The following is a 22,900-nucleotide window of genomic DNA, read 5'->3' as shown; positions in this document are numbered from 1 at the left end:
GTCCTTTGAATCTCTCAATGAAAAGCTGAGCGACACTCGGTGCTCTTTATACAGATGTCTATTGTGAAAAACAGAGTATCCTTCAGCTTTAACAACACCGCCGGGGTGATACCCCCCACCACAGCCTCAAACATTAATGACTGTGGCCATTGAAACAAGAGACTGAGTAAATTTATGTGTTTGCCTGTGACCACAAGGCTTTGAGACATCAATTGTTTCCCCCAGAGGAGGAGGCGGGCAGTTAATAGTTTGATGAATGATTAAATTCACTCATCTCTTTCAATCTTGTAAACTGTGAAGGATGCCATCATACAGAGTGCACATGTGCATGTAGATACTGTACAAAAGAAATCCTCTGTCCAGTGACACAAATCCTGACTCCAAATGAGGTCACAGTCTGCAGCATCTTCCCCATCACACCATTATTACCCTCTGCCCCAGGGGAGAAGAAACTACACAGCTCTCTGCTTTTAAAGGCATTGTGCAGCTTTGTTTTTCAGGTCATCATAGCACCACTTGCAAACACGGAGGCAGTGTGAGGAGAACTCAAAACAGGAGGAATGATGTTGTCTCCGGTGCCATAAAGCCAGGGTTCCTACAGATTCTTTACATTAAAATTTGACCCTGTCTCACATTACTATTTCCAGAATTCTAAGTGACGTTTAGAAGCACCTTTTTAAAGCAAAAAGAAAGTTCAGAATGAATTCACTGCTAACATTTCTAGAGCTTTCAAACTTTAAATATGAAATCTAGTAAACCTAAATACGGATCAGAGCAAGGGCAGGAAGATATTAAAGAAAGAACATGTATTCACACCAGAGCAAAATCTCTGACTCTTCATGTCAACCTGAAACAAATCTTTTGCTTATCAACAGAAGCAAATGCAAATGATGTACAGTATTCAGTCAGATCTTATGATGGCATGAATGAGGAACTACAAAGTTCCACAACAGGCTGGTGAATCACATTTTTCAGCTATAAATTATTTTGTTAGAATAAAAAACAAATGACTAGATTCTCTTGCAGCAGCACAAAAACTGCTACAACATATGAGCATGATTCATCACCAGGTTGATGAAACAAAAACCACAGAAATCAAAATGAAAAATCCTACACAGGGGAGGAGTATTAATGCTTTAGAAGGAACTGGCGGTCCCTGGTAAAGGTGTGTGAAAACACATAGATTTCCCTTAAGATTGCCTGTCCACTGACGTAGATGGATGTGTGCTCCCTTCTCTCCTGCCTTCGCTCCACATCTCCATTCCTGCCTCCGTTATGTAATGAGTGTGTTGTTATGAAACTCTGCACTGGAAAACACAGGCCCACTGATCAGCTACCTCAAAGCTCACACAGACACAGTGGAGCTCTGGGGATCGTTTTATAGCCGCTTGTGTGTGAGACAGAGAGAGAAAGAGAGAGAGAGAGAGAGAGAGAGAGAGAGAAAGAGACAGAGAGAGAGAGAGAAAAAAGAGTGAATGCAAATGCTTCATATCATCTGTATGAGGCTTTGCTACAAATTAATTGAATGCATAGGCGTAAATGTATAAGTATGATTGTAGGGGCTGATAAACTGCAGAGGGGTCCAGAGCGAATAAGCAAGTATGTTTGCAGAAATGTGGTAAAATAAAATAAACAAGATAGCAGGAGAGAAAGAGAAACATGTCCATAGCAACACATTGTACTGACAGAATACATATTCTGAGTACTGCAGGTTAGTTTACAGGAAAACATTTTATTTTGATAGTAATGTAGCAAAAATACATAGTCAAGCCATATAATGTTTGTTTGGAGTGTTGCCTTGTCTCCTTCATGATAACATGAAGGAGTCATCAAGTTAGAGAAATCTTTAAATATCATATGGCAACCATTCAGCAGGGCAAAATGCCTGGGTGGACCAAGCACCGCCTTCTCCTCCTCAGAGCTGTAGTTTCCAAGCTGCCGAGCTTCCACCTCACAGAGAACCCCGCAACTCACCCTATCAGCTCTTTCAGACGAGCCAGCAGCAAAAGCAAACACCAGGTGTAACTGCACATACTGTATGTTGAGCTCATTATATGAGCTACTTCTCAGTGCAATGCTGGTAAAAAAAAAAAATGTTTGCAAACAGGTTAATAGAAGAATGCTGTTGAGAAGAATTCCTGAAGGCGGAGTTTCAGAAGGAGCAGGAATTTTCGATTTCGAGGTGATAAATTACAAAGTAAAAAATGTTTTAAATATATACCGCGTTTTTATAACAAGTGAAGGTAACATAGTTACTTGATTGTGCTATAAAGTGGCATTATGTTCCTGGAAAACACATAATACTGTCCCTTTAACTTTATGCAATTTACAATATATGGTAGATATGGATAACATTACTGAAATAATCAGTCTTATAAAATTTTAGCAGCATAAAAGTAAATTGTTGCTGTCCTGCTTTCATTATGAGCAGCTTAACCACAAAATCCAGCTTTAAATTTTTAAGTAAATATAGTAATGTAGATCAATGGTCATTTTAATCAAGATTATCATTCTGTGAGAATCTCATATCAGCCCAAGCCTAATTATTTAAACATTAATCTTATTTTAACCTGTATACGACCCATGTGTTAATACAAAATACAAGCTGATTACTGTAAAAAAAAAAGCTTAGAAAATATTTCAGTAACTTCTTCTGATTAAAGTGTAAACAAAGTTGAAATCTGAAAAAACAACGCTTACCAAATAATCTCACCTACTTTAATGAACTGAAATCAATCCAGTCAGGATGGTCTGTAATGCTTCTTTTGGTGTGTGCAACATGTTTTGTCAGGCGCCTTCTGTGACAGATAAGCATCTCATCATGGCAAATCTGATTTTGTAATCTGTCATGCCGAAAACCAAAGTAAATAACCTGGTTTATTGTCAATAAAAAAAGGCAAGGACCCGGTGAAGCTAATTTAACAGTCATCTTTTTTCTCTCAGCTCAGAAAAACCTTTGAAGACGCTGTCACTTGCATTTAGTGTCTGCACATCCTGCCACAGAATAAAGACCAGGATGATTTTCCACCAAACCGTGTCATATTTTCTATGCTAAACCGCACAAGAAAGCTTGTTCAGCGGACCAAATGAAAGAAGCAACTGTATGGGAAAAAAAAGATATTAGCAGGTCATGATCATGAGAAAATAGGAAATTGCACATTCACACATAAGTTAAACTAAGCCTGTACATGTGTGAACTGAGTTACTATTGTCCGCTACTGAACTGGAGGGAGACCCGCAGTCCTAGTTATGTAATGAGTCTGTTTTATTTTCTTTCTCTCGTTCTGTCTTCAAAACAGACAAGTCACAGCTAAAGATTTACTGTCTGTGTGCTCATGTTTTGATATTGCAGCGGGGAGTAAAAAATTTCAGCAGTAGTAAATTTCTGATTTATCTACATCTTTTTCCATAACTATTTCTTTGTATATAAAATGTGAAACTATATTATCTTTATTTTATTTTAAGCTCCCTTTTGAAAAATAATAGATTAGTCCTTTTAATACTTGTACAACACAGTCTCTCCAAGCTATTGCCCTCTACTGAAATGTGTGCAACAGCTTCAGAGTTTAGATTTTGAAAAAAAAAGAAAATTATTGCATCTTTTCAGGAAATAAAAGAGAGGGAAAGAAGCAATATTTTTCTTGAAAACATAACATTTACGTCATGCAATACAATGGCTTTTGTATATTCTCTGGGTTTCTTTTTGCCCCTTAAGTCTTCCTGTTATCTACTGCTATCAGCCCACCCAGCTCCTGGCCCCTCCCACAGCCTCCACACTCCAGCAGGCTCTGCAGTTGTCCTCGGCACAGCCTGTGCCATCATGCTCAAGGATACTCCGCTGACAGCTGCGGGTCACTGCAGTCCAGGCACAGGGTGGCACACACTCATGAATGATGCAGCACTGGCCTTTATTTTAACAGCCCTCTCACTAACACTTAAGGACACATAATCAGGCTTACAAACAGGCAGGCATTCGCAATGACAAGAAAACGAAGGCAGGATGTGGCGTGCAACGCAGACGAATCCGAAGTGAATCCAAAAGACAGCACGGAATGTGTCAGTGCTGAGAGAGCCTCAGCCTGCGGGGAGATTCTAAACAAACTGATCTGTGGCACACATCTGCACTGTTTACACTTTATGTTGATGAAGTTATATCACTGCAGGATACCATATGGGGCCAGACTACTGGGAGAGCAGATGGAAAATACAAATTACAAAGAGCATCCTGCACACCTTTCCATTGTTTTGCATGATTCCAGAGTAATCAGCGAATGAATCCAAATCACGTAGTCAAATGAAGTTTTTCCTTTCAGAAACAATGCTTACCTAGATACAAAAAAGTTCCACTACAGGTATTTCATGACTTAGAAAATAACATGAGAGACTATTCTTTTTATCTAATTTGTAGGGATTAAGTCTCAGATGGGCACGAAATGTACACAAATAAATACATTAATTCTGATTTGTTATCGTTATTTTTATGTGTAAAAAGAACCAGTTTCATTATAGCTATTTTTGCCCCACACTATGGAAGTTGATCTTGACCAAAAGACACTAAACATCTTTGACTACATTACAAGTCGAGTTCTGTTTTCCTCAAACAAAGCTGATTACACAAATTCATTGGAGTATGCTTTTAGAGAAAACAAAGAGTTCCAAGTTCTAGTGTGTCTAATATACAGAGAAATGTGTCTTTTTTAGGACAGATGCATGCATGAATAAAAACTTAATTGGAAATCTCTGTTGTTAGATTGCTAATTAGAACAATATAATAAAATAATTCTTTGAAAATTACATTTAAAAATGCACTGATCAGACTATCTTGGCCGATTTCCGATTTTGTCTCCATTTTGTTCGATTCTGATTTCACTTTAAAACCCATAATATAAGACATAGGAGCAAGATCAAATCTATTTTTCTAGCCTTCCTTTTCTGAGCGATGAGTAATAAATTATGCCATTATTTAGACAGAGTAGAAACAATTGTTGTTAAACAGAATATTAGGCAATGTGATTATAGGGATTAAATTTTAAACTTCACTATCTTCTGATTAGCAAAATAGTGAATGAGAATTTTGACAATATTGTTTGAGTACGCAAATGTTTTTACTAAGGTAATGCAGAATGTTACAGTAAATTTATCTTTCTCAACTATATTAAGTCTTCTTGTTATCTACTGCTATCAAGCTCCCTTGCAGCTTGAATGTTATGCAGACATATCTTGACATTTAGACAATATTCTCTTTTAAATAGCTTCTCACATCTCTGTGTTTCTCTTGAGCCTCTTTCACAAAGTAACAACAGAAGAGTATTGTTGTTACTATGAGTGGACAGCAGTCATTTATGATGTTCTCACAGATGGGTAATATATCAAATCCTTAAGTTTCTGATGGCCGTCATCAGTCAAGGATAATCAAGCTGAAAATTGTTGTATTCCGGTCACCAATGATTTCTTGCTACATCTCTAGTTAAACTGAGGTTTGAATTTACCAACATTAACGTTTCATAATTTTAAAGACCATATTTTGGGAAATGGTTAGCTGTTGATCAGTTTGTATATAAGACAAGACTGTAGATATTTTCAACACTTCTTGGATTAATATGAGAGCTTCCCCAGCCTCACATATTATCTTTTCACTCAGGACACTGGTTGCTCATCACCAGTATCACTGTGTCACTTCAGCCTCCGCATTCTGTCACTCAGAAGTTGCTAATAGCCTGTATTCAGCAGCAGCCTGTCTGCAGTCTTTTTCTGTATACAGCTTTAATAAAGCACAGCATTTTATGGTATACGGCAGGGTTAAAAGACACAGAAAATGAGATGGAAATGGGGTATTGTCATCTTAAAGACTATATAATACTCTCAGAGGTTTAGGCTTACCCACCCAACAGTCAACTCCCCCGGGAAGCACATCAGGGTGGATGTAACATGAGAGCAGGGGTGATGGGAGAGCAGCGATAAGAAACAGGCTGACAACACCTCCCCCTGATACCGAGGCTAAAGAGGTGAGATGTGATCGCTAATTGGTGAGCCGCTTTGATGTAGCGCAGAAGGTTACTGCTCTTTGAGGTCAACAGCCTAAATATTTCTGGATAACTTTTATGGTGTTAGCTTGCAGGGATCCCAACATGTTTATAATTCTGGAATCTCATTTTTTATAACCCTGTAGCATTAGAAAGAAAGAAAAATAATTGTGAAATATGATGCCATTATCTACCATTTACATTGACTTAGCTTTAAAGGTCTTTGTATACTGTTTTTTTTTTTAATTAAAGACATAGGAGCAAGATCAAATCTATTTTTCTAGCCTTCCTTTTCTGAACGATGAGTAATAAATTATACTATTTAGATAAAGAGCAGAAACAATTGTTGTTAAACAGGATATTGGGCAATGTGATTGTAGGAATTAGATTTTAAATTTTACTATCTTTTGATTAGCAAAATAATTTCACGTTTTCTTCCCATATTTTAATTTCAATCATGTTTAATCTGATATGTGGAAGGTGCTGGAGAGATGGAATGAGAGGGTTAAAAGTTATCAAAATAAATAGTTGAAAAGAAATGGTCTAGAAGTCGCGCTACATCTATATTTTATGTTATTTTGTGTAAATGCCTGTAATACCAAATACAATACCAAATGAATGAGATCCAAACACTCAATCTAACAACTTTTCCCGATTTTGATCCAAAAACACATCAACCCATTACTCTGATTTTTGAGTTGGTTGAATTATGAGGCCACCAAGAACACTGGGTGGGCTGTATCCTTACTGGGACCTACATGGTGTGCCCAAATAGATTTTCTATCTGGGGCTCCATTAGGCTCTCCATGTAGGGCCACCATGGACAAAACCTTATGGAACCCATATTGTTTGTCCTCTTTCATCCCATATGGGGCCCACCTAGGTATGCTGACTGAGTCGTAATCACTGTTCCCATGCAGCAAGGGGAGTCTGGGTCTGAATCCTAGCCTGAGGTCCTTTTTTTCATCCCAGTCTGTGGTCCTTGAGTTTCTGTAATTCATGGTGATATTAGCATATTATCATGGTGATATTAGCATTCTTGTATTTATACAAGAATGTTTTATAGCTTGTATTAATTGAACTCCCTGCCAACTTTCAGAATGGATAATTGAAATAAAAGTAGGTTTTAAAAAATACTATGTGTCATTTGGAATGTGTTCTTAAGAGAGGCAGAAAACAATGATTAAAATCATAAATCATAAATCACATCTGGTATGAAAAAGTTGGAAGGTTTTTATTTTAAACAATATCACCCAGCCGTGATAGTCTGCAACCTGGCCCCATTGTACCAGTTCTGCTGCCGAAAGGCCGCTGCTGTTGAGCAGCAGCCACCCATGACTTTGCATGAATAAGCGGGCTAAAACAATACGAATGATTCCAAAAAAAGGGCAAATTGGAGGCATAATTACAATATAAATTCAAACATTAATTTCAATTTACTTGACATTACATGACAATTGCAATAACAATATTGCAATTATTATGTTTGTTTAATATAACTGGCATAGTAATTGAGTAATTGACTTATTTCACACTTATGGCAGGCTTTGTCCTCCACATAAAAATGTTTCTTGTTGATACAAATAAAAAAGAGGCATTATAAAGACTTCTTCTTGTGCTTTTTATCATAGGGCTTCATCATTTCCCCTGTTGTCAAAATATTAAGATGGTCAGAGAGCCAATGTCTATCCTCTTGTGTAAAAGTGGTAATAAAAATAGATTTTGTTAGGGAGAAAAATTAAGCTATCTGGGAAGTAAAAATGATGATCATAATTATCCTCTATAATACAGCAGGAACCTCCATTAGACTCTTCTGAATATTGTTAATTAAATAACCTAATGAACGAGTTGCCTAAAGGCAGATGGAAATGTGAGAAGATGACTGAAAAAGGTCAAAAATGAGATGAACTGATGCACATAATCTAATTGTCAAAGTTGTATCACACAGACAGACATGACAATTATTTTTTTTTTATTCTTGTTTTTCTGATACGAGTAATTGACACACTTGATCATTTTTGGACAGTTAGACATTCCAGCTACCGATCCCAAGATCCTAATCTGTAAATCTTAAAACTAAAAGGAATTCAGGCTAAAATTATTGACATCCTTTGCAAAGCTCCTCATTATGGGTGCATCAGATCTGACAACCTGAGACACGAACAATGTCAGAAGTTACACCCACACTTATTCAACTGCTGCTCTCCCACAAAAGCCCCATCTCCTTACTCTTTTTGCGATCAAAACTGGGCCTAAGCATGCGTACCTCTGTCAGCGAAGCTGATGCAACAATAACTCAAAATCTAAGGCTTTATGAATACACAGAAACAATGGCGTCACAAGCAGATCAAAAGTGGAAACAATGTGAGATTAGCCATCAAAATGAAAATGACTGTCACGTTTCATTTTAATATCTGGTAAAATATGGAAAACAAACTTTAACAAATTTTATTTTTACTGCTGTAATTTTTTTTAGCCCAATTTTGTAGGGCAGCATTATTATAGTAAATTATAAAATAATTGTGTGCAGTATAGTGATAATCACCATTACAAATGTGATTTTATGTCTTCAGTGTGCACTGAGCATGTGCAACAAATCACCGAGCAGACAGTTTCCTTAGCAGGGGGGACCCATTTAAGTACGCAGCAGCAACATTTTCATAGATGCAGAACTAGAATAGGGCTGGCATGAGAAAGAAACCACTGTACTGTAAAATCAGAAGGAAGTGTGTTTGCGTGTGTGACTGGTGGGATAAACAGAATGTTGCAGCCTGCTTCAGGCTCCTGTCTGAACTTGTTTTCCTCACATATGAGGTTATGAGCATGAAACATTTGTGTCATTTGATAGCAGAACTCCATAAGCTCAAGTCCTCTTTGTAAGACTGTCATAATTAACTGTGGGTCATAAAAGCAATAAAACATTTAATTATATTTACCATTACTATCCTAATCATAGCTAAATTGCAATACTTTAAACAGATCCATAATTATAGACTATATATGTTTTTCCCGTTAAGAAAAACTGCTGCTGAAATAACGGATGTCAGCATAATGCATAATACCAGGAAGATTCCATTGCAACATGAATGTGTGATCACAATAATAGAAATTGCATCCCCTGATTAATTAACCTCAACATCAGATACATTAAGTACATTATTTGGTGAGGTTTGCATGTATTGTTTGGGATTAAGTACTAAAAACTGAGTCTAGCCTTCCTCTTCATTTCATGTTTAAAGAGGGGCAGGTTTCAGTCTGTTTTTCTTACCAACACCTGATTATCTGATCATCAGCCCACGTTATCACCAATATAATGCCAAGATGGAAAGAAATCAACAAGGAGTCTTAGAGAAGTCATGTTTGCCAAACAATCTGGGAATTATTAAAAAGCAAATTTGAGAAAGTAACAATGTTATAGTGAGAAATATTACTTGACAGAACTTCTCGGCTTATTAACCCAAATATCTGGCTGTGTAAGGCAATGAAAATGTTCATAAAACCAAAAAAATTATATTTCAGACTTCACAGACCTCAGTTAATGTCAGATGTTAAAGTTCATTACTGCACACTAAAAAGGGGGTTTTAGAAAGGCTACGATGATAAACATTTTTTTCTCACAAACAATGATGTTAGCATGACTATCAGGCTTGCACACATGCATTTCAAAAAGCTAAAACATATTGAACAATCGATTTTGTAAAGATGAGACCAAAGTTGAGAAGTCTGTACACAGCATATCAGTGCAAACACTCCATACCAACTGTTAACTGTCAAGTATAGCTGACAATGAAAGAAATCTAGGTGCCCAGTCAAAGTCAAGATGCCAACTTGAGTGAAATGCTGTGGCAGGATGTTAAGAGAGTTGTGCGGAAACAAATTCCCACAAACCTTGCAGAACAGCAGTGCTGAAGGGAAAAGAGGGACAAAATTCCTTCACAATGATATTGACAAAGTTAAACAAAAAAAAAACCCGACAACTTCAAGGTGGTTCTAGAGGATGGTAAGGCTACAAACAGTCATTTTCCATTGTAGACTGTGTTTTCCATTATCCTCTGACCGGCCAAATGTCTGATGCAGAAGACATTTTAGCATGCAAATGGCAGCCATACAAATTTCTCTGACAGTGAAAACGTTACCGTTAATAATATGGGAATACCCAAATTTTTTTACAAACTACAGTAAACTTCTTTCATGTATATTTTAATTTTTTGTTTTTAATGTGCGCATGTGGCTAATATGGGAAAGAAGCTGCCATTGCAAAAGCTCTTAAATACCACCACAGGACAAGCCTGGAGGTAATCAGACCCCAGATCTGAGGTTAAGGCCACATTCAGAAGCAACCAGAAGCAGAAGCAGGACATTCACAGAGCAAGGAGGGAGAGCAGGAGAGCAGGAGAGCACAAGAATCAAAGTGCCGTTCTTGCCTGATGATGCATGGGGGACAGAGCGAGTAATGAATGAGTTTGTGATGTTGCTGCACATTCCCCCAACCCCACGTGCTCACTTTTCTCCTTCTTTTCTTTCTCCCTTTTTCCCTTCCCTTTTGTTTTGTTTAAAATTTAACAAGGCCTGGAACAGCGGAGGGCTGAGACGGGCATCCGGGGTGTTCTGGCACAGCTTTGTGTCACATGCAGGGGCCATGTGAACAAAGTGGCAGTGAGGGAGAAGTGGAGGGAGGGGGTGCGGGCAATGGGAGCTTAGAGGGGAGTGTAAGAGTAAAAGGGAGTGACAGTGAGAAAACTAAAGAGCGAACGCTTTCAACCAGATGGACAAGAGGTAAGCAATGCAAGAAAAGAAACGTTCAAATAAACAATTTAAAAAACTGAAGCTGCAGTTGGAGGCTGGGCCATGAAAGACAAGCTTCAACAAGGAAAAGCACATGATGATGGAAAATGACAGGATACTTCCTAGTACAACAGGTGCTTGTCACAGTTTTTTTTTTTTCCAGAACTTGGGTAATTATCAAACTGCTGCCACAGGAGACAATTTCCACGTTAATGATTGAGACCAACAGGAGTGCTTTCTTCTCAGTATATTTTGGCTGAAACTTAATTCGGACACATTGAGGAATAACTAGTGCCATTTAATACAATATAACAGTCTTGCTTATATTCTTACCTTGTTTTCATAAATTTAGTGTTTTAAATTTACAGACTAACTTACAAAGCTTTAGAAAAGGAATACTTTAATGACAAACTGTTAAACTTTCAAAAGACTGACTGCTTTTCTAATAAGAAGCTGATACAAAATATAAATGTTATGATATGTTCCGCTACCTGATGAACGCAAGCATGCAGTTTATGTAATTTATGCAAGTTATAAGTTATGGAAGTAGTACAGAAGAGTCAAAGGCCACTTTTTGACTCTCAAATGTCACCAAAAATAATAATATTTTCTTACAATTCTAATGTAATGTCAAATAATAACCTGTGAGTTTCAGTTTAAAATCCTTACACTATAAGAGTTGATAAAGTTTAGGAATGGCCCGACTTTCCTTGAGCAGAATGAAGCATAAAGTAACTGGGATAAGCCCCCCAAATCCCATTATGTTGCTATACACTGACTGACAGCTGGCTGAAGGAAAGATGCACTTGCTCAAAAACATAAAAGATATCCTGGTAATATATTAATAAACTCAGAAAATATTTCCAAATATTTTGAAACATTATTGAATATCATGTTTTGTTTTCAAGCCAATCCCAAGTGCAGAGTTGTTGCAGGTCAGCCTGAGCAGACAGGCTGACTTGTAATTTTTTAATACATGATGTGAAACCCCGAAACCTGGCATATTATTTCTTTGTGTAATGATTTATAGAACACAGCTGCCAAAAACACTTACCTAATGGCAACACACACACACACACAAAAAAAGCATTAGAAAATTATGGCATGCTGATTGAGTCTGGGTTCATAATGACAACCACAAGTGTATCACTCATAGCTTTAAGCAACTGCTTCATGGTCTTGCAGAACATGTTTTATAAAAACTATTTTTCAATGCAGAGCATTTCCTGCTATCACCTCTGCCTCCCCCCACATTTTAGAGGATATTAAAAAAATTTCTCTTGAGAGTTAATCAAAAAACTATGTTGCATATTAGAAGTTAAGATAAATAGAATGATGGGGATCTATCTGTAAAATGCAGAGTGAGCTGAAGTTCTCTGCAGCTGTAAAATATGTACATTTGCATATGGCTGTATCATGGCAGCTACTTTTATACCTTTTATCTTAGATTCACCTGCCCATGAGGAAGCATTAGACTTGTACTTCAGCATTTTCTGAGAAGTACAGATAAACCTTAAACTAGGTCAGTTCATACTAACAACTATATCCTCTTTTATTAGGAACATAGCCCAAGCTCCACCCAAACAGTTTATCTTGCTGTATCCTGATGATGCAAACACAAAGTTGGTGTCAGTCTCCTCACACTTCAGTGAGGAGACTGTTTGCTCATTGTTTGCTCAACCAAACAACTTGTCTTGTGTTTCTGACAGGTCTTTCTTTTTTTTTTTTTTCTTTTTGACTCTGATGACTACATATTTAATTTAGCGGACCAAAACAGTGCAAATACAGTTTTTTTTTTTTTTTTGGTTTTGTTTTATTTTTTGTATTTTTTGCTTTTGCTCGGGGAATGTTAGATAAAATGAAATGCTAAAGAAGCAACAGCACAAAAAACCCTCTCTAGAGACCCTGGCTTTGTAAAACAAATCAGCATAAGCACCAGTGGAGTGGTGGTATTTAAAAACCTCCCATCCAGGAACTGACACACTTCTGTCCTGTACACTAGCAGGCATGCGGGCCTCATGTTCCCTAATCGGAATTTTTGGGCCTCTTTAATGCAGAGAGGTGCAGATGTTGTCTGGTATTAGGCTGTGCTGTTGCTGATCAAAGCCGCGGATAGTGAGCCCCCGCTGGCATGCCTCTAATCCTCCCTCATGCATGCAGTCCAAACTGCGGCTGGTGCTCAGGTCGAGAACAGTCGGTCTTCCCCATGGAGGGATCCTTTTCAATGCCTTTGCTGATGGGCAACAAGTTCAACCATGTGAGGATTCTGGGGAGCAGTTGGCAAGAGCAGCTTGGAAGACAGCTGAGAGGTCAGGATTCTCCCACAAGGCCAAAGAAGCCGCTTCCCCTTACAGCTAATTTTCCTAGTTCTATGTCTAAGATGTGCCTGCTTAGCCTGACATTGTTTAGCCTAGATTTGGTTACTAAGAGCAAAACGAGGAGGACTTTAGTTAAATAATTTCCCTTTCTGTTTCTGCCAACTTCCCTGCCCCAAATACATCTATGTGTTCTGTTAATGTATTTCTCCTTAAATGGGAAGAAGAAAATATGGGGACTAGACGCTGGCCAATAACCATTTTCAAGGTATACCAAGATGACAAGCAGCTAGAATTTCAAGAAAGCTGTGATTTTCCATCCTTTCCAGTTTAAAGTCAATTTAATGATGTGTGACTTTGTGAAGGATTCAGCAATGTAGGGCTGCTCCTTCCCACCTGATGCGCACCGCTGATCAGGAAACTTGCTAAAGGAAACTTGCTTGCCAGAAAGGCAAATTTTAAAACATCATCACCCATCACTCTTTATTGAAGTGAATAGCCATGGGGCTTTTTTTTTCTTTAAATGAATGTGTAATTACATACATACATACATTCATACATACACACACAATACGATGAGGAACTTGCAAAAGATTTCACAAAAAAAGCTGGCTAGAAAAAAATAACAGAAATAAACTAAGAACATCTTATTGCACTAAAATAAATCCCTTACTCTACACATCAATACAAAAGTTTTAAGGTGATTGGTCACCTTTGTAAACACTATGTTGGAGTTGCAAAAATACAGAGATTCCAATGTGAATTCTGAAGCAATCTCATCTGGTATAAAAGACTTTCTTTTTTTTCTTTTTTTAGAGGAAAACAACTTGTATAGAAGGAGCAATCAACCTGCAAGCACTTCAGCTTTGTATACGAGCAAGAATCTTATTCTGACAAACCACATGCCCTGATTTTAGTAAGGTGCAAGCAGAGGATGAAGCAAACTGTGAATAATGATCATCTTGAAAACTTAAATTGCCAAGAATTTCATTATACCCCTTATTGAAGTTTCTCATGTGATGAATTTCCATGCAGGTTTGCACCACATACACAATATTCTACTGGTTTTGCATTAACTGGTAAAATTCCTCCGCAAAGCGCATGAACAATGCAGAAAACTTAATGTTGTGATTTGTGCATTACTGCACTGGATGACACTTTTTAAATGGTTACTCATTTATTCAATGTAACATTTTTGTTGTAATTAATGTACATCATATCTAATGACCTAATTAATGAAACTAAAAGTGGCTGTGAAGCAATAGGGCGCAGGCAGGCTAACTATGCCTGCACCCTGTTGGTTCAAGTTATCTTGAAAAATAAATCAGCAATTATCAACTTGCTATACTTCTGTATACTTCTACATTTAGCTCGCTTGTATTGCATTGTTATACTATTTATCTAAATCAAAATAAAGAACTTAGAGGAATTATAAACTCATGGGACAATTGTATATTATTTTAACAGTGAAAGAAATTGCTGCTTTTCTTATATAATTACATGTATTTTTTTTGTTTTACATTTTTGTGTAAGAGACAATTTACAACCTCCTGGTACAGTAGCTGCGTTTTGTCATGTCCCTTCATGAATGCTTTTAAAGACATTTATGAGGGCGACCAGCTAATCTTGGAATGGAAGGCAATAATATAGAGGAAAACAGAGATATGGAAAGATGAATGGAATCTGTCAGATGGTGTGAGGGAGGAGGAGATGCAAGAAAAGATAGTGAGAGGAGGGGGAGGTGGATCGATCAAGAGAGAAATTGAGAGAGGGAGGAAGATTTGGTCTGAAAGTAGAGTCGGGATGGAATGTCAGCCATGAAGGCAATCTATATTAAACAAAAACAGTTCTGTTAGCTTTAACACCCAGGAGCTGAAAATGCTATCCTCTCAAAGTCTGACTCAGTTGATGCACAGATCCAGCTGAAGATTCAAATTGATTTGATGAACTTGCACATAAAAAAAACAGTCTTAACCCTTTTAAGGTGTTCATATTTTGTTTACACAGCCACTGTTGTCTACACTTTACAGTTCAAATTCAACACAAAAAAGGCTTTTTACATTGAAATACAAAAACATGTTCATTTCACTCCAATTCCATAAAAAGAAACAGCAAATATGGCTGATCTTTTTGCTTTTTAACTTACAAAAAAAATTCCTTGTTCATGCTTGTTTTATGACCTAAACAAACATTTAAAAAATGAATTTCTATTCAATATGAATTCACATTTATTTTTATCTTGAAATTTATCTGTGAGGCTTTATGACAAGCTACTGAATGCCAACTACTAACCATTGCACGTCTATTCCTAATCCTAACCTTTACCAAAACCTTTTTCTCTCTGTACCTCAAACCTAACCAGTGGAGCACAGCCCAATTGAACAAAATAAACATCAGGTCATTCAGTTTCCACAAATGACCTGCCTTTGTTGGTGAAAATGGTCCTCTATATGTAGTACACACAAACCCAGAGGACACCCCTTCCACCTTTTTCCCACACACACACACACACACACACACACACACACACACACACACACACACCACACACACACACACACACACCCACACACACACACACACACACACACACACACACACACACACACACACACACACACACACACACACACAAGTCCACGCACAAACAACAGGCTTAGAAAGAAGCATAGCATAAAGAGACACATTTTTATCAGCTCTGGGTCTGGTGGACCCAAACACCCTGAAAGTAATGTAAATGTGTATGGACATTTTATAGTGGGTGGTCATCAAGCTTTTTTTTTTCTGATTTATGTTCTTCACAGAAAATGACCAAAGGCCAATGAGTCCCAGTTTGAAAAATTAATTACTTCGATTTGCTTTGCTACAATAAAAAGTGAAAATAGGTCCCACTGACCTGAACATCTAACAAGGGGTAAAATACAAGAAAAAACATTTTGCTTATTTTGCTTGCTTTTTCTGAGAAAACGCTTCACAGAGGCAAAATGAACTGAGGAATAAACCTGAGCTCTGAAATGTGTGAAATCTTATGCCATAATTACATAATAGCTGCAAAAGGCCATTTAAAAATACTTTTAGCAAGCATAATTAAAAGTATGAATTAGGAAGCCTTAATTCTGCAAGTGATATCTGCAGATTCCTTCACATACAGGGGGGATAAATGATTATTCAAATTTAATAAATCTAAGAGAAAATGACACCCAAACTTCAGACTTCATAACAGATTATTTCAACATACCAAAATACAAATGAATGAAACAAAATGAGGGGATATTAACACAATGGACAGCAGCCTTCAAAGAAAAAATGGAAAGACTACAGCTTGTTGGGAATTTAAAAATTATTTTCATAGAAGTGCAAAAAGTGCGAGTGTGGGAGCAATCTGGCGCACTGACTGTACAAAAGGAGCGACGTGGCACAGACAAGACAGAGAGACTGGTTCTTCACTTAATAGCTGCCACAGAGCCTGCTGGAGAAAGCTGGGAGCTTCATTAAGCCTTTAAACCCTGCAGAGACGTTTTAAGTCATCACGCCACTGGCTGCTGCATCCTCAGACATTCCCAGAGGCAACAAGGCAAATATGGAGTTCACAGATGAGATTCCAGAACGATCTGTACAAGTAAGTTTCATGAAGACTGTTTTTGAAAACAACAGCATGCTAAGAAATTTAATACTGACTTTTATTTATGAGGCCATATGCCATCTATTTCTCTCAGCTACACTGGGAAAATGTTTTTGCATTTTACAAAATGTCTCTTTTAAATTAATATTTTAATCTGAACGAAGGAAACAAAATTTGTTTTCAAATCATCTTGGGAGTTGCACATTTATTAAGGCTTCTAGCGATCTGATTTCAAAATTTAAACTCTAAACAGGTTTATAGTGATGAGGAAAGTCATAAGGAAGTACATGAGGCCTATTGTGAGTGTGAGGCTTCTCCTTGCTTCTTTGAGTAAATGACTTGACAGTCGTTTACTGTTCAGATTCATAAAAACAATGAACTTGTAAATTTAAAAAAAATGCATTTGGAGTTAACCCAGATACTCCTGGAAATGTTTGCTGTGGAGTTTGGCTTAGCTCAAAGTAATAAACTCGAGATACTGTCAGGATTTGCTGAGTAAGAAGTTCAATAACACTGAGCCAACAAGCATTAAAATATTATTTATTTCAAGTCAAGAACATTGGCAGTGAATTTTTGATGTAATTAAAAAGTAATGCACCATAAATGTTATTTTGAGAAACCAAGCTTTACAGTTATAATGGGTTTTTTTTAACTATTATGATTGAGTGCTATATATAGATCCTAGTGCACCTATTTCTCATGAAGGAAGAATCATCATGAGCAGTCCCACTGCACATTACCATTTTGCTCTGCAAGAATCATTTTTCATGCCAAACGTAAGTAGTTGGTAAACAGTGACACATTGTGAAATTGCCATCAGCTATGATACACAAAAGTAATACCTTATAAGTTTTGAAGTCAAGAAATCTTTGGTTTTAATTACTCTTTTTAGGAAAAGCAGCGTTTTCGAAATAGTCAAGAAAGATTTTGTATTGAAAAATCCCATTCAAGGTGGGTGAAAACACCAACCTGAGCAGGACATACTCTCAATACATGGTGAAATCATTGTCACTCCATTTTACACATATGGCCAATTAAACCATAAGTGTAGAAAAAAAGAGAACATTGGTTTAATTTCCAGAAAAGCCAGACTATATACAGTTGTCAAACTGTGGACTTGACTGGGATATAATATGCATGAACTAATTAACTTTTAGTTTCTTTTTTTTAACCAATCTTTCTTATGACGTTTTTTTTTTTTTTTTTCCTTACTTCTTTCTTCTCCAATAAAGCTGACCAGGCATTACAAGAGACTCCTCTGTGGGCAGTTCTGAAAGGATCCCTCATCGCCCTGCCAAAGAGGACAGCGGCCCTTTGATCTAGTCGTCCTTCAATATGTGCGTGTGCATGCGTGTGTGTATGAGGGGCACAGTGTGTTTTCTCATTTGGCCTTTGCAGAATCGGTTCACTCGAAGCATGCCCTGACTTCTTCCAAGTCAAACCGATCTTTGCATTGTCCAGAAAATCTGGCATAATGCACCATGGCAACTGTTCCATTTAACAGGCTCTTTATATCTTAGTACTGCAAGCCTAATCATGCCGAGTACCTCATGTGTCACTCATATTACCACCATCACAAAGCATACTGCCTTTCTATTAAATGTATTTTAGGAAAAAGCAAATAAAATTTGCATTACACTGTTGTTCATCAACTAGCTAATTATGCATGGTTTGTATGTTGGACTTCTTGTATCAAAGGTCGCTCAGCGTGAACGGCCATGCAGAGAGAGAAAAAAAAAAAAACAAGGCCTCTGGAGTGACAGGGGACCGGCCTTGCTGTCAGTCGAGGTCAGTCGTATCTTCCCTATCTGTTTAGAACCACCATTCAAAACAAGCTCAACATGTGTCTGCACACTATCACCCTCATGCATCCCCGCCTCCAAAATCCCCTTCCTCCACTTCCTGCACAGCAAACGTGCCTAACATTCTGGAGAAGCCGGCGTACATTCCTCACATGCTTCAGCTGCATAAAGAAATGGTCGAGAAGCCAACAGAGATGTCACAAGGGCATCAGTCCTTTCTCAAATGCAGGACAACCTTGTGTGCCTCAGAGTCCTAGTCGTTGTCCTTTTACGTATGTGCATGGGAGTGAGGTCACTTGCGGAATGAGCAGCCTAGGTTTTGAGTGGTGCACTCAAGGTTAGGAGAGCTGGAGGCCATCTCAAGTGACCGCGGTTGAGCTGTCTCACATAGGATGAAGAGGCATTACCTTAAAAAGAGCATCAAGGCATCATTGGCCCACTGCATCATTTAATCTCCCTCCACAGGTTCATGTATGCTTCATCTGAGGCATTTTTTAAGGTACATTCCAATTAACTTTCATGAATGTTTATATAGCCAATCACATAATGTCACCCTGATTAAATCAATCCTGTACATCAGCAAGGACGTTTAAGGATCACCACAGGTTGTTGCGTATGTGTGATTGCGAACTCAAAAACGTAAAGCCATTTTTAGCTTACAGGACCTCTCAATATGTCAAACTTCAGTGCCAGCAATTGCTCATCAAACATCTTTACCAGACACACATTTCAGACACCCCCGGCTCCTCTTCCAACAACAGTAGCAATACTGGTGAAGAAAAAGGGGGCTTCCTGAGCTTCGGAGGAGCAGCATATTAACTCAGCTTGGCAGGCAGTAAGTGTGACAGTAGTTGTGTTGGATGCCAATAGGACAGGCATTGCACAGCATCTCAATGACTTAAACTCACAGAGTCCACAGAGGGGGCTTATGATCCTCCCAGGCCATACCGCTCCCACCGCTATTCTCCATCCAACCACAAAGGCATTCAGGCTTTTCATTTGGATGATAATGGCCCAAAAGCCGGAAAGGGCCCCTTATGTCTGCACACCATAAGTTGTGCTGAATGCCTTTGTGGCAGTGTCATGCATGTTCACGGGAGCAAAGTGGGATGCTTCATGCCAACAAAGACAGTTAAAGTCGGAAGAAACAAAAAATAAATGTGTTGATTGATCAGAGGAAGTTCCTGAGACAAGGTAGATTTAGACAAGTGCTAACAACCTCTCCATCACAATCCCACTTGTAACATTGTGACCAAAGAGCGAACAAAGTCAGAATAGAAAATATTAAATAACATCCACCCAAAGTAGAGATGTAGCAATTAGTCGTCCCACTATTGGAAATTGACAATTTCTCCCATTCTCTGATCAGTAATAATCAAGTCAGTTACTGAACAATGTGCATCCATCTCCCACCAAAAACCAAACAGGTGTACTTTGATGCACTTTCGAGTTTTAATACAAATCAGATAAAGTTTACGTACATAAGCTTTGATGAATAAACTGTGAATCCTGTAATTCCTTCATTTCCTGTTTGATTCAAAATTTTGCCTACAAGAAGGAAACTGTAACCCTTTTATAAACTTTGTAGTCCATATAATTTAGATAGTCTGAATCAGAAAGTCAAATTTCTACAACAAACAAGAATGAAAATCAGCAGCTGCCAAAAACTTGACCAGTGCATCTGTAATCTAAAGTAGAATTTATTTTTTCAAAGAAGCACTGTTTGTAGAGCAACTTCAGTCGACTGAGAAATCAACAGAATAATGTCTTAGGCTTAGATACAGGTTAACAACCAGTTATAAGCACTGCAGAATTAATCACATGATAAAAATGAATCCTCAACAGGTTTTGGTGTGAGCAGAAATACAATATGTAAAAATTTACCTGCATAAAAACGTAACAGGGAGCCGATTTCTGTGTTGAGTCCTTCCTCTTGAACTCTCCAAGGGTCCTTAAATCCAAGCTTAAACAGAAATTCATTCTGGATCTGCAGAGGCCTCTCATCTGGACTAAGCCTCCTCACAGCCTCACCATGAAGCTGAACATACAGTGTGGGGCTGGTATCACTACAATCTCCATTTTGGAGTGCTGTCGGCTCCTCTTTCACAGCATCTTGACCACAGTCTTGAATGCCAGGTGTAATATCTGTGGAGCAGAATCTTGACAATGAGCCGGCACTACTGCTGGGTGGCAGGCTGCCCAAACTGTGTGAGTTCAGTCTGCTATCAGGGCCCACGTTTTTCGTCATGTCATTTAAATGTCCCATGCTGCGCTCCGTGTAGCTGGCAGTGACAGCTGAGATGCCATTGCTGTGGTCAATGCCTGACCCGGACACTGGACAATCGAGCTCCAGCTCGTCTGAGGAACTTCCATACATGTCGTGGCCCTCTGTGGCACTGTCAAATGAGGGGCTGAGGATGGATGCTTCTGTTCCCAGGATCATGTCATCACTCAGGGAGTCTCTGTGCTCACTGAGGCGGGCCCCTGAGCTCAGGTCATCAAACGCACTGCTCTCCACATCTGAGCCAGAGTTTAATCCGTAGCTGTCCACGCCATTCCTATGCTCCGAATCGTCATCATTATGGATATCCAAATTGGAGTTCAGGTCTGACAGCGAGCAGGTTATGTTATCCTGTGACTCTGATTCGGGGGTGAAAAGTTTCCCATCAACTTCCTGTTGCTTTTGCCTGTCATCTGCATTCTCCATAAGCAGCAGCCTCAATCTGTCACCCGGGTGCCCACTCACTTCTGCAGATCCTAAGGAAGTCTGCTGGCTGCACTTTCTTAGTGACCCGTCTTTCGTATGAAAGGAATCGTCATTGAATTCACACTTCACATTGCAGTTGCCATTTTGGTCAGTCTTGGAGGTATCTTTACAAAATATGCGCATCACCGAGCTCGACTTGCTGCAGAGTTTACTCAGTCGGAGCGCCACCTCGCCGGCAGTGTTATCCATAGTGCAAAGGACTGGCCTGGGATATGAGGACGTCAGCCTATCGTGTACGTGAATGCAGCCCCGGTGCAAATCCGCTCTCACCCACTCGCGATCCGCTGGCTGCAGCTGCAGGTTCAGGCGGTGCTTCAGCAGGGTCTTCCTGTCCAGGCTCCGGGTGTGAAGGGACGCGGAGGACAGGGCCGAGCTCATCTTCGCGGTGACAGCTGAGCTGGCGGCGGGAGTTGTTGCTGCAGCTGCGGCGGAGAGGTTCCTCTTCAAGCGCCGCCGTCTCAACAGGAGGGAGCTGGAGTTACTGGACGAGCTCCGGCCATTAGACGCCACGGCCCGGTTTGACGCACTAGTCGCCGGCATGGAGGCGGAATGAGATAGGCTATTCCTGTTCTTCGTCTCAGCGCGGGAGGGTGCCGACCGTCTACCGCCATCATCCACTGGAGTCCCCCGGGCGACAGACGGCCCGCCGGGCTTCTTCATTAACTTGGTCGCGTCTCCATCTGACGGCGCATCCTCGGCGACAGCCTGCACACTTTCCATCTCTGTCAGAGAAAAGTACCCCCACTCTCAATAAATAGCGGTGCGCAGTGGGTTATTCCTGAAACCCCCTACATTTAAAAGCCTTAAAATGTTCCCAGCGTGATAAATGTCCGCCAAGTAGGCGGCGTTGCCGAGTTATGTCCTTAGTTGTCATTCACTTCTCGCCGTCTTTTCCTCGTCGAAGTGCTCTCCGCGGTTCCAAAAAAACATTTTACCCGATTAAATTTGCTGGGAAGAGGCAGGGCGCTAAGGGGGCAGATCGGGGCGGAGACGTGACTGTACCGTGCGTCCCAAAATACAGTGCTAGAATATGAAATGAACGTCGGCAGACCTCCTACGCAAATCCTGGCTGATATATATTCATGAGGAGGGCACAAGATGGGGTCGCTAACAACAACGCAGGGAATTCTGGGAAACGTGTTCGCTACAAAAAGAGTTCTCCTGAGGAAAACGATGCAAGAAATACGTTTCCCATGAGTCCTTTGTTCCTTTTCAGTTGAGCAGGGCGGTGAACTAAGGAGAGGCGTAAACATAGCTCCTATAAATGTTTGACATTAGCCTGAGGTAGTTGTACGCTTTAGCGTACTTTACTTGTTGCGTGAATCCTGTTTATAATGAAAATGAAAGCATAATTTGCGACAGCGAACTGCTATCTAAACTGTTAAAAAATGCACCCGTATTTTCTAATAATTCAATAAAAACAGCCTGTTTATTTAATTGTATTGCAAATAATTAACATTCGAATCCGTGGCTAAAATAAACTTGGTAGTGTTGTCGAGTTACTTGCGACTAGTGGTGGCGAGTGAAAGTACTTCGGCACCATCTCATCAGGACGCCATTTCACAAGGCCGCGGTTCAGATACTCT

At 39.2% G+C, this 22,900-nt stretch overlaps 1 protein-coding gene across 1 annotated transcript in view; it reads right to left on the bottom strand.

Annotated features, from left to right (window-relative positions):
* Window positions 1–22,389, bottom strand: part of phlpp1 (PH domain and leucine rich repeat protein phosphatase 1) — a 51,180-nt gene extending 28,791 nt beyond the window's left edge. The window contains exon 1 of the mRNA XM_055032911.1: window positions 20,432–22,389. Within this exon, the coding sequence (XP_054888886.1) occupies window positions 20,432–22,034 (1,603 nt within the window). The 5' untranslated portion in view covers window positions 22,035–22,389. The remainder of the gene's footprint in view (window positions 1–20,431) is intronic.
* Window positions 22,390–22,900: the final 511 nt, after the last annotated feature.

This window comes from Poeciliopsis prolifica, unplaced genomic scaffold (genome assembly GCF_027474105.1).
Source record: "Poeciliopsis prolifica strain line A6 unplaced genomic scaffold, Auburn_PproV2 SCAFFOLD008, whole genome shotgun sequence".
Taxonomy (NCBI): Eukaryota; Metazoa; Chordata; class Actinopteri; order Cyprinodontiformes; family Poeciliidae; genus Poeciliopsis; species Poeciliopsis prolifica.
The sequence above is the reverse complement of the archived record's forward strand: the minus strand, read 5'-3'. Positions and strand labels throughout refer to the sequence as shown.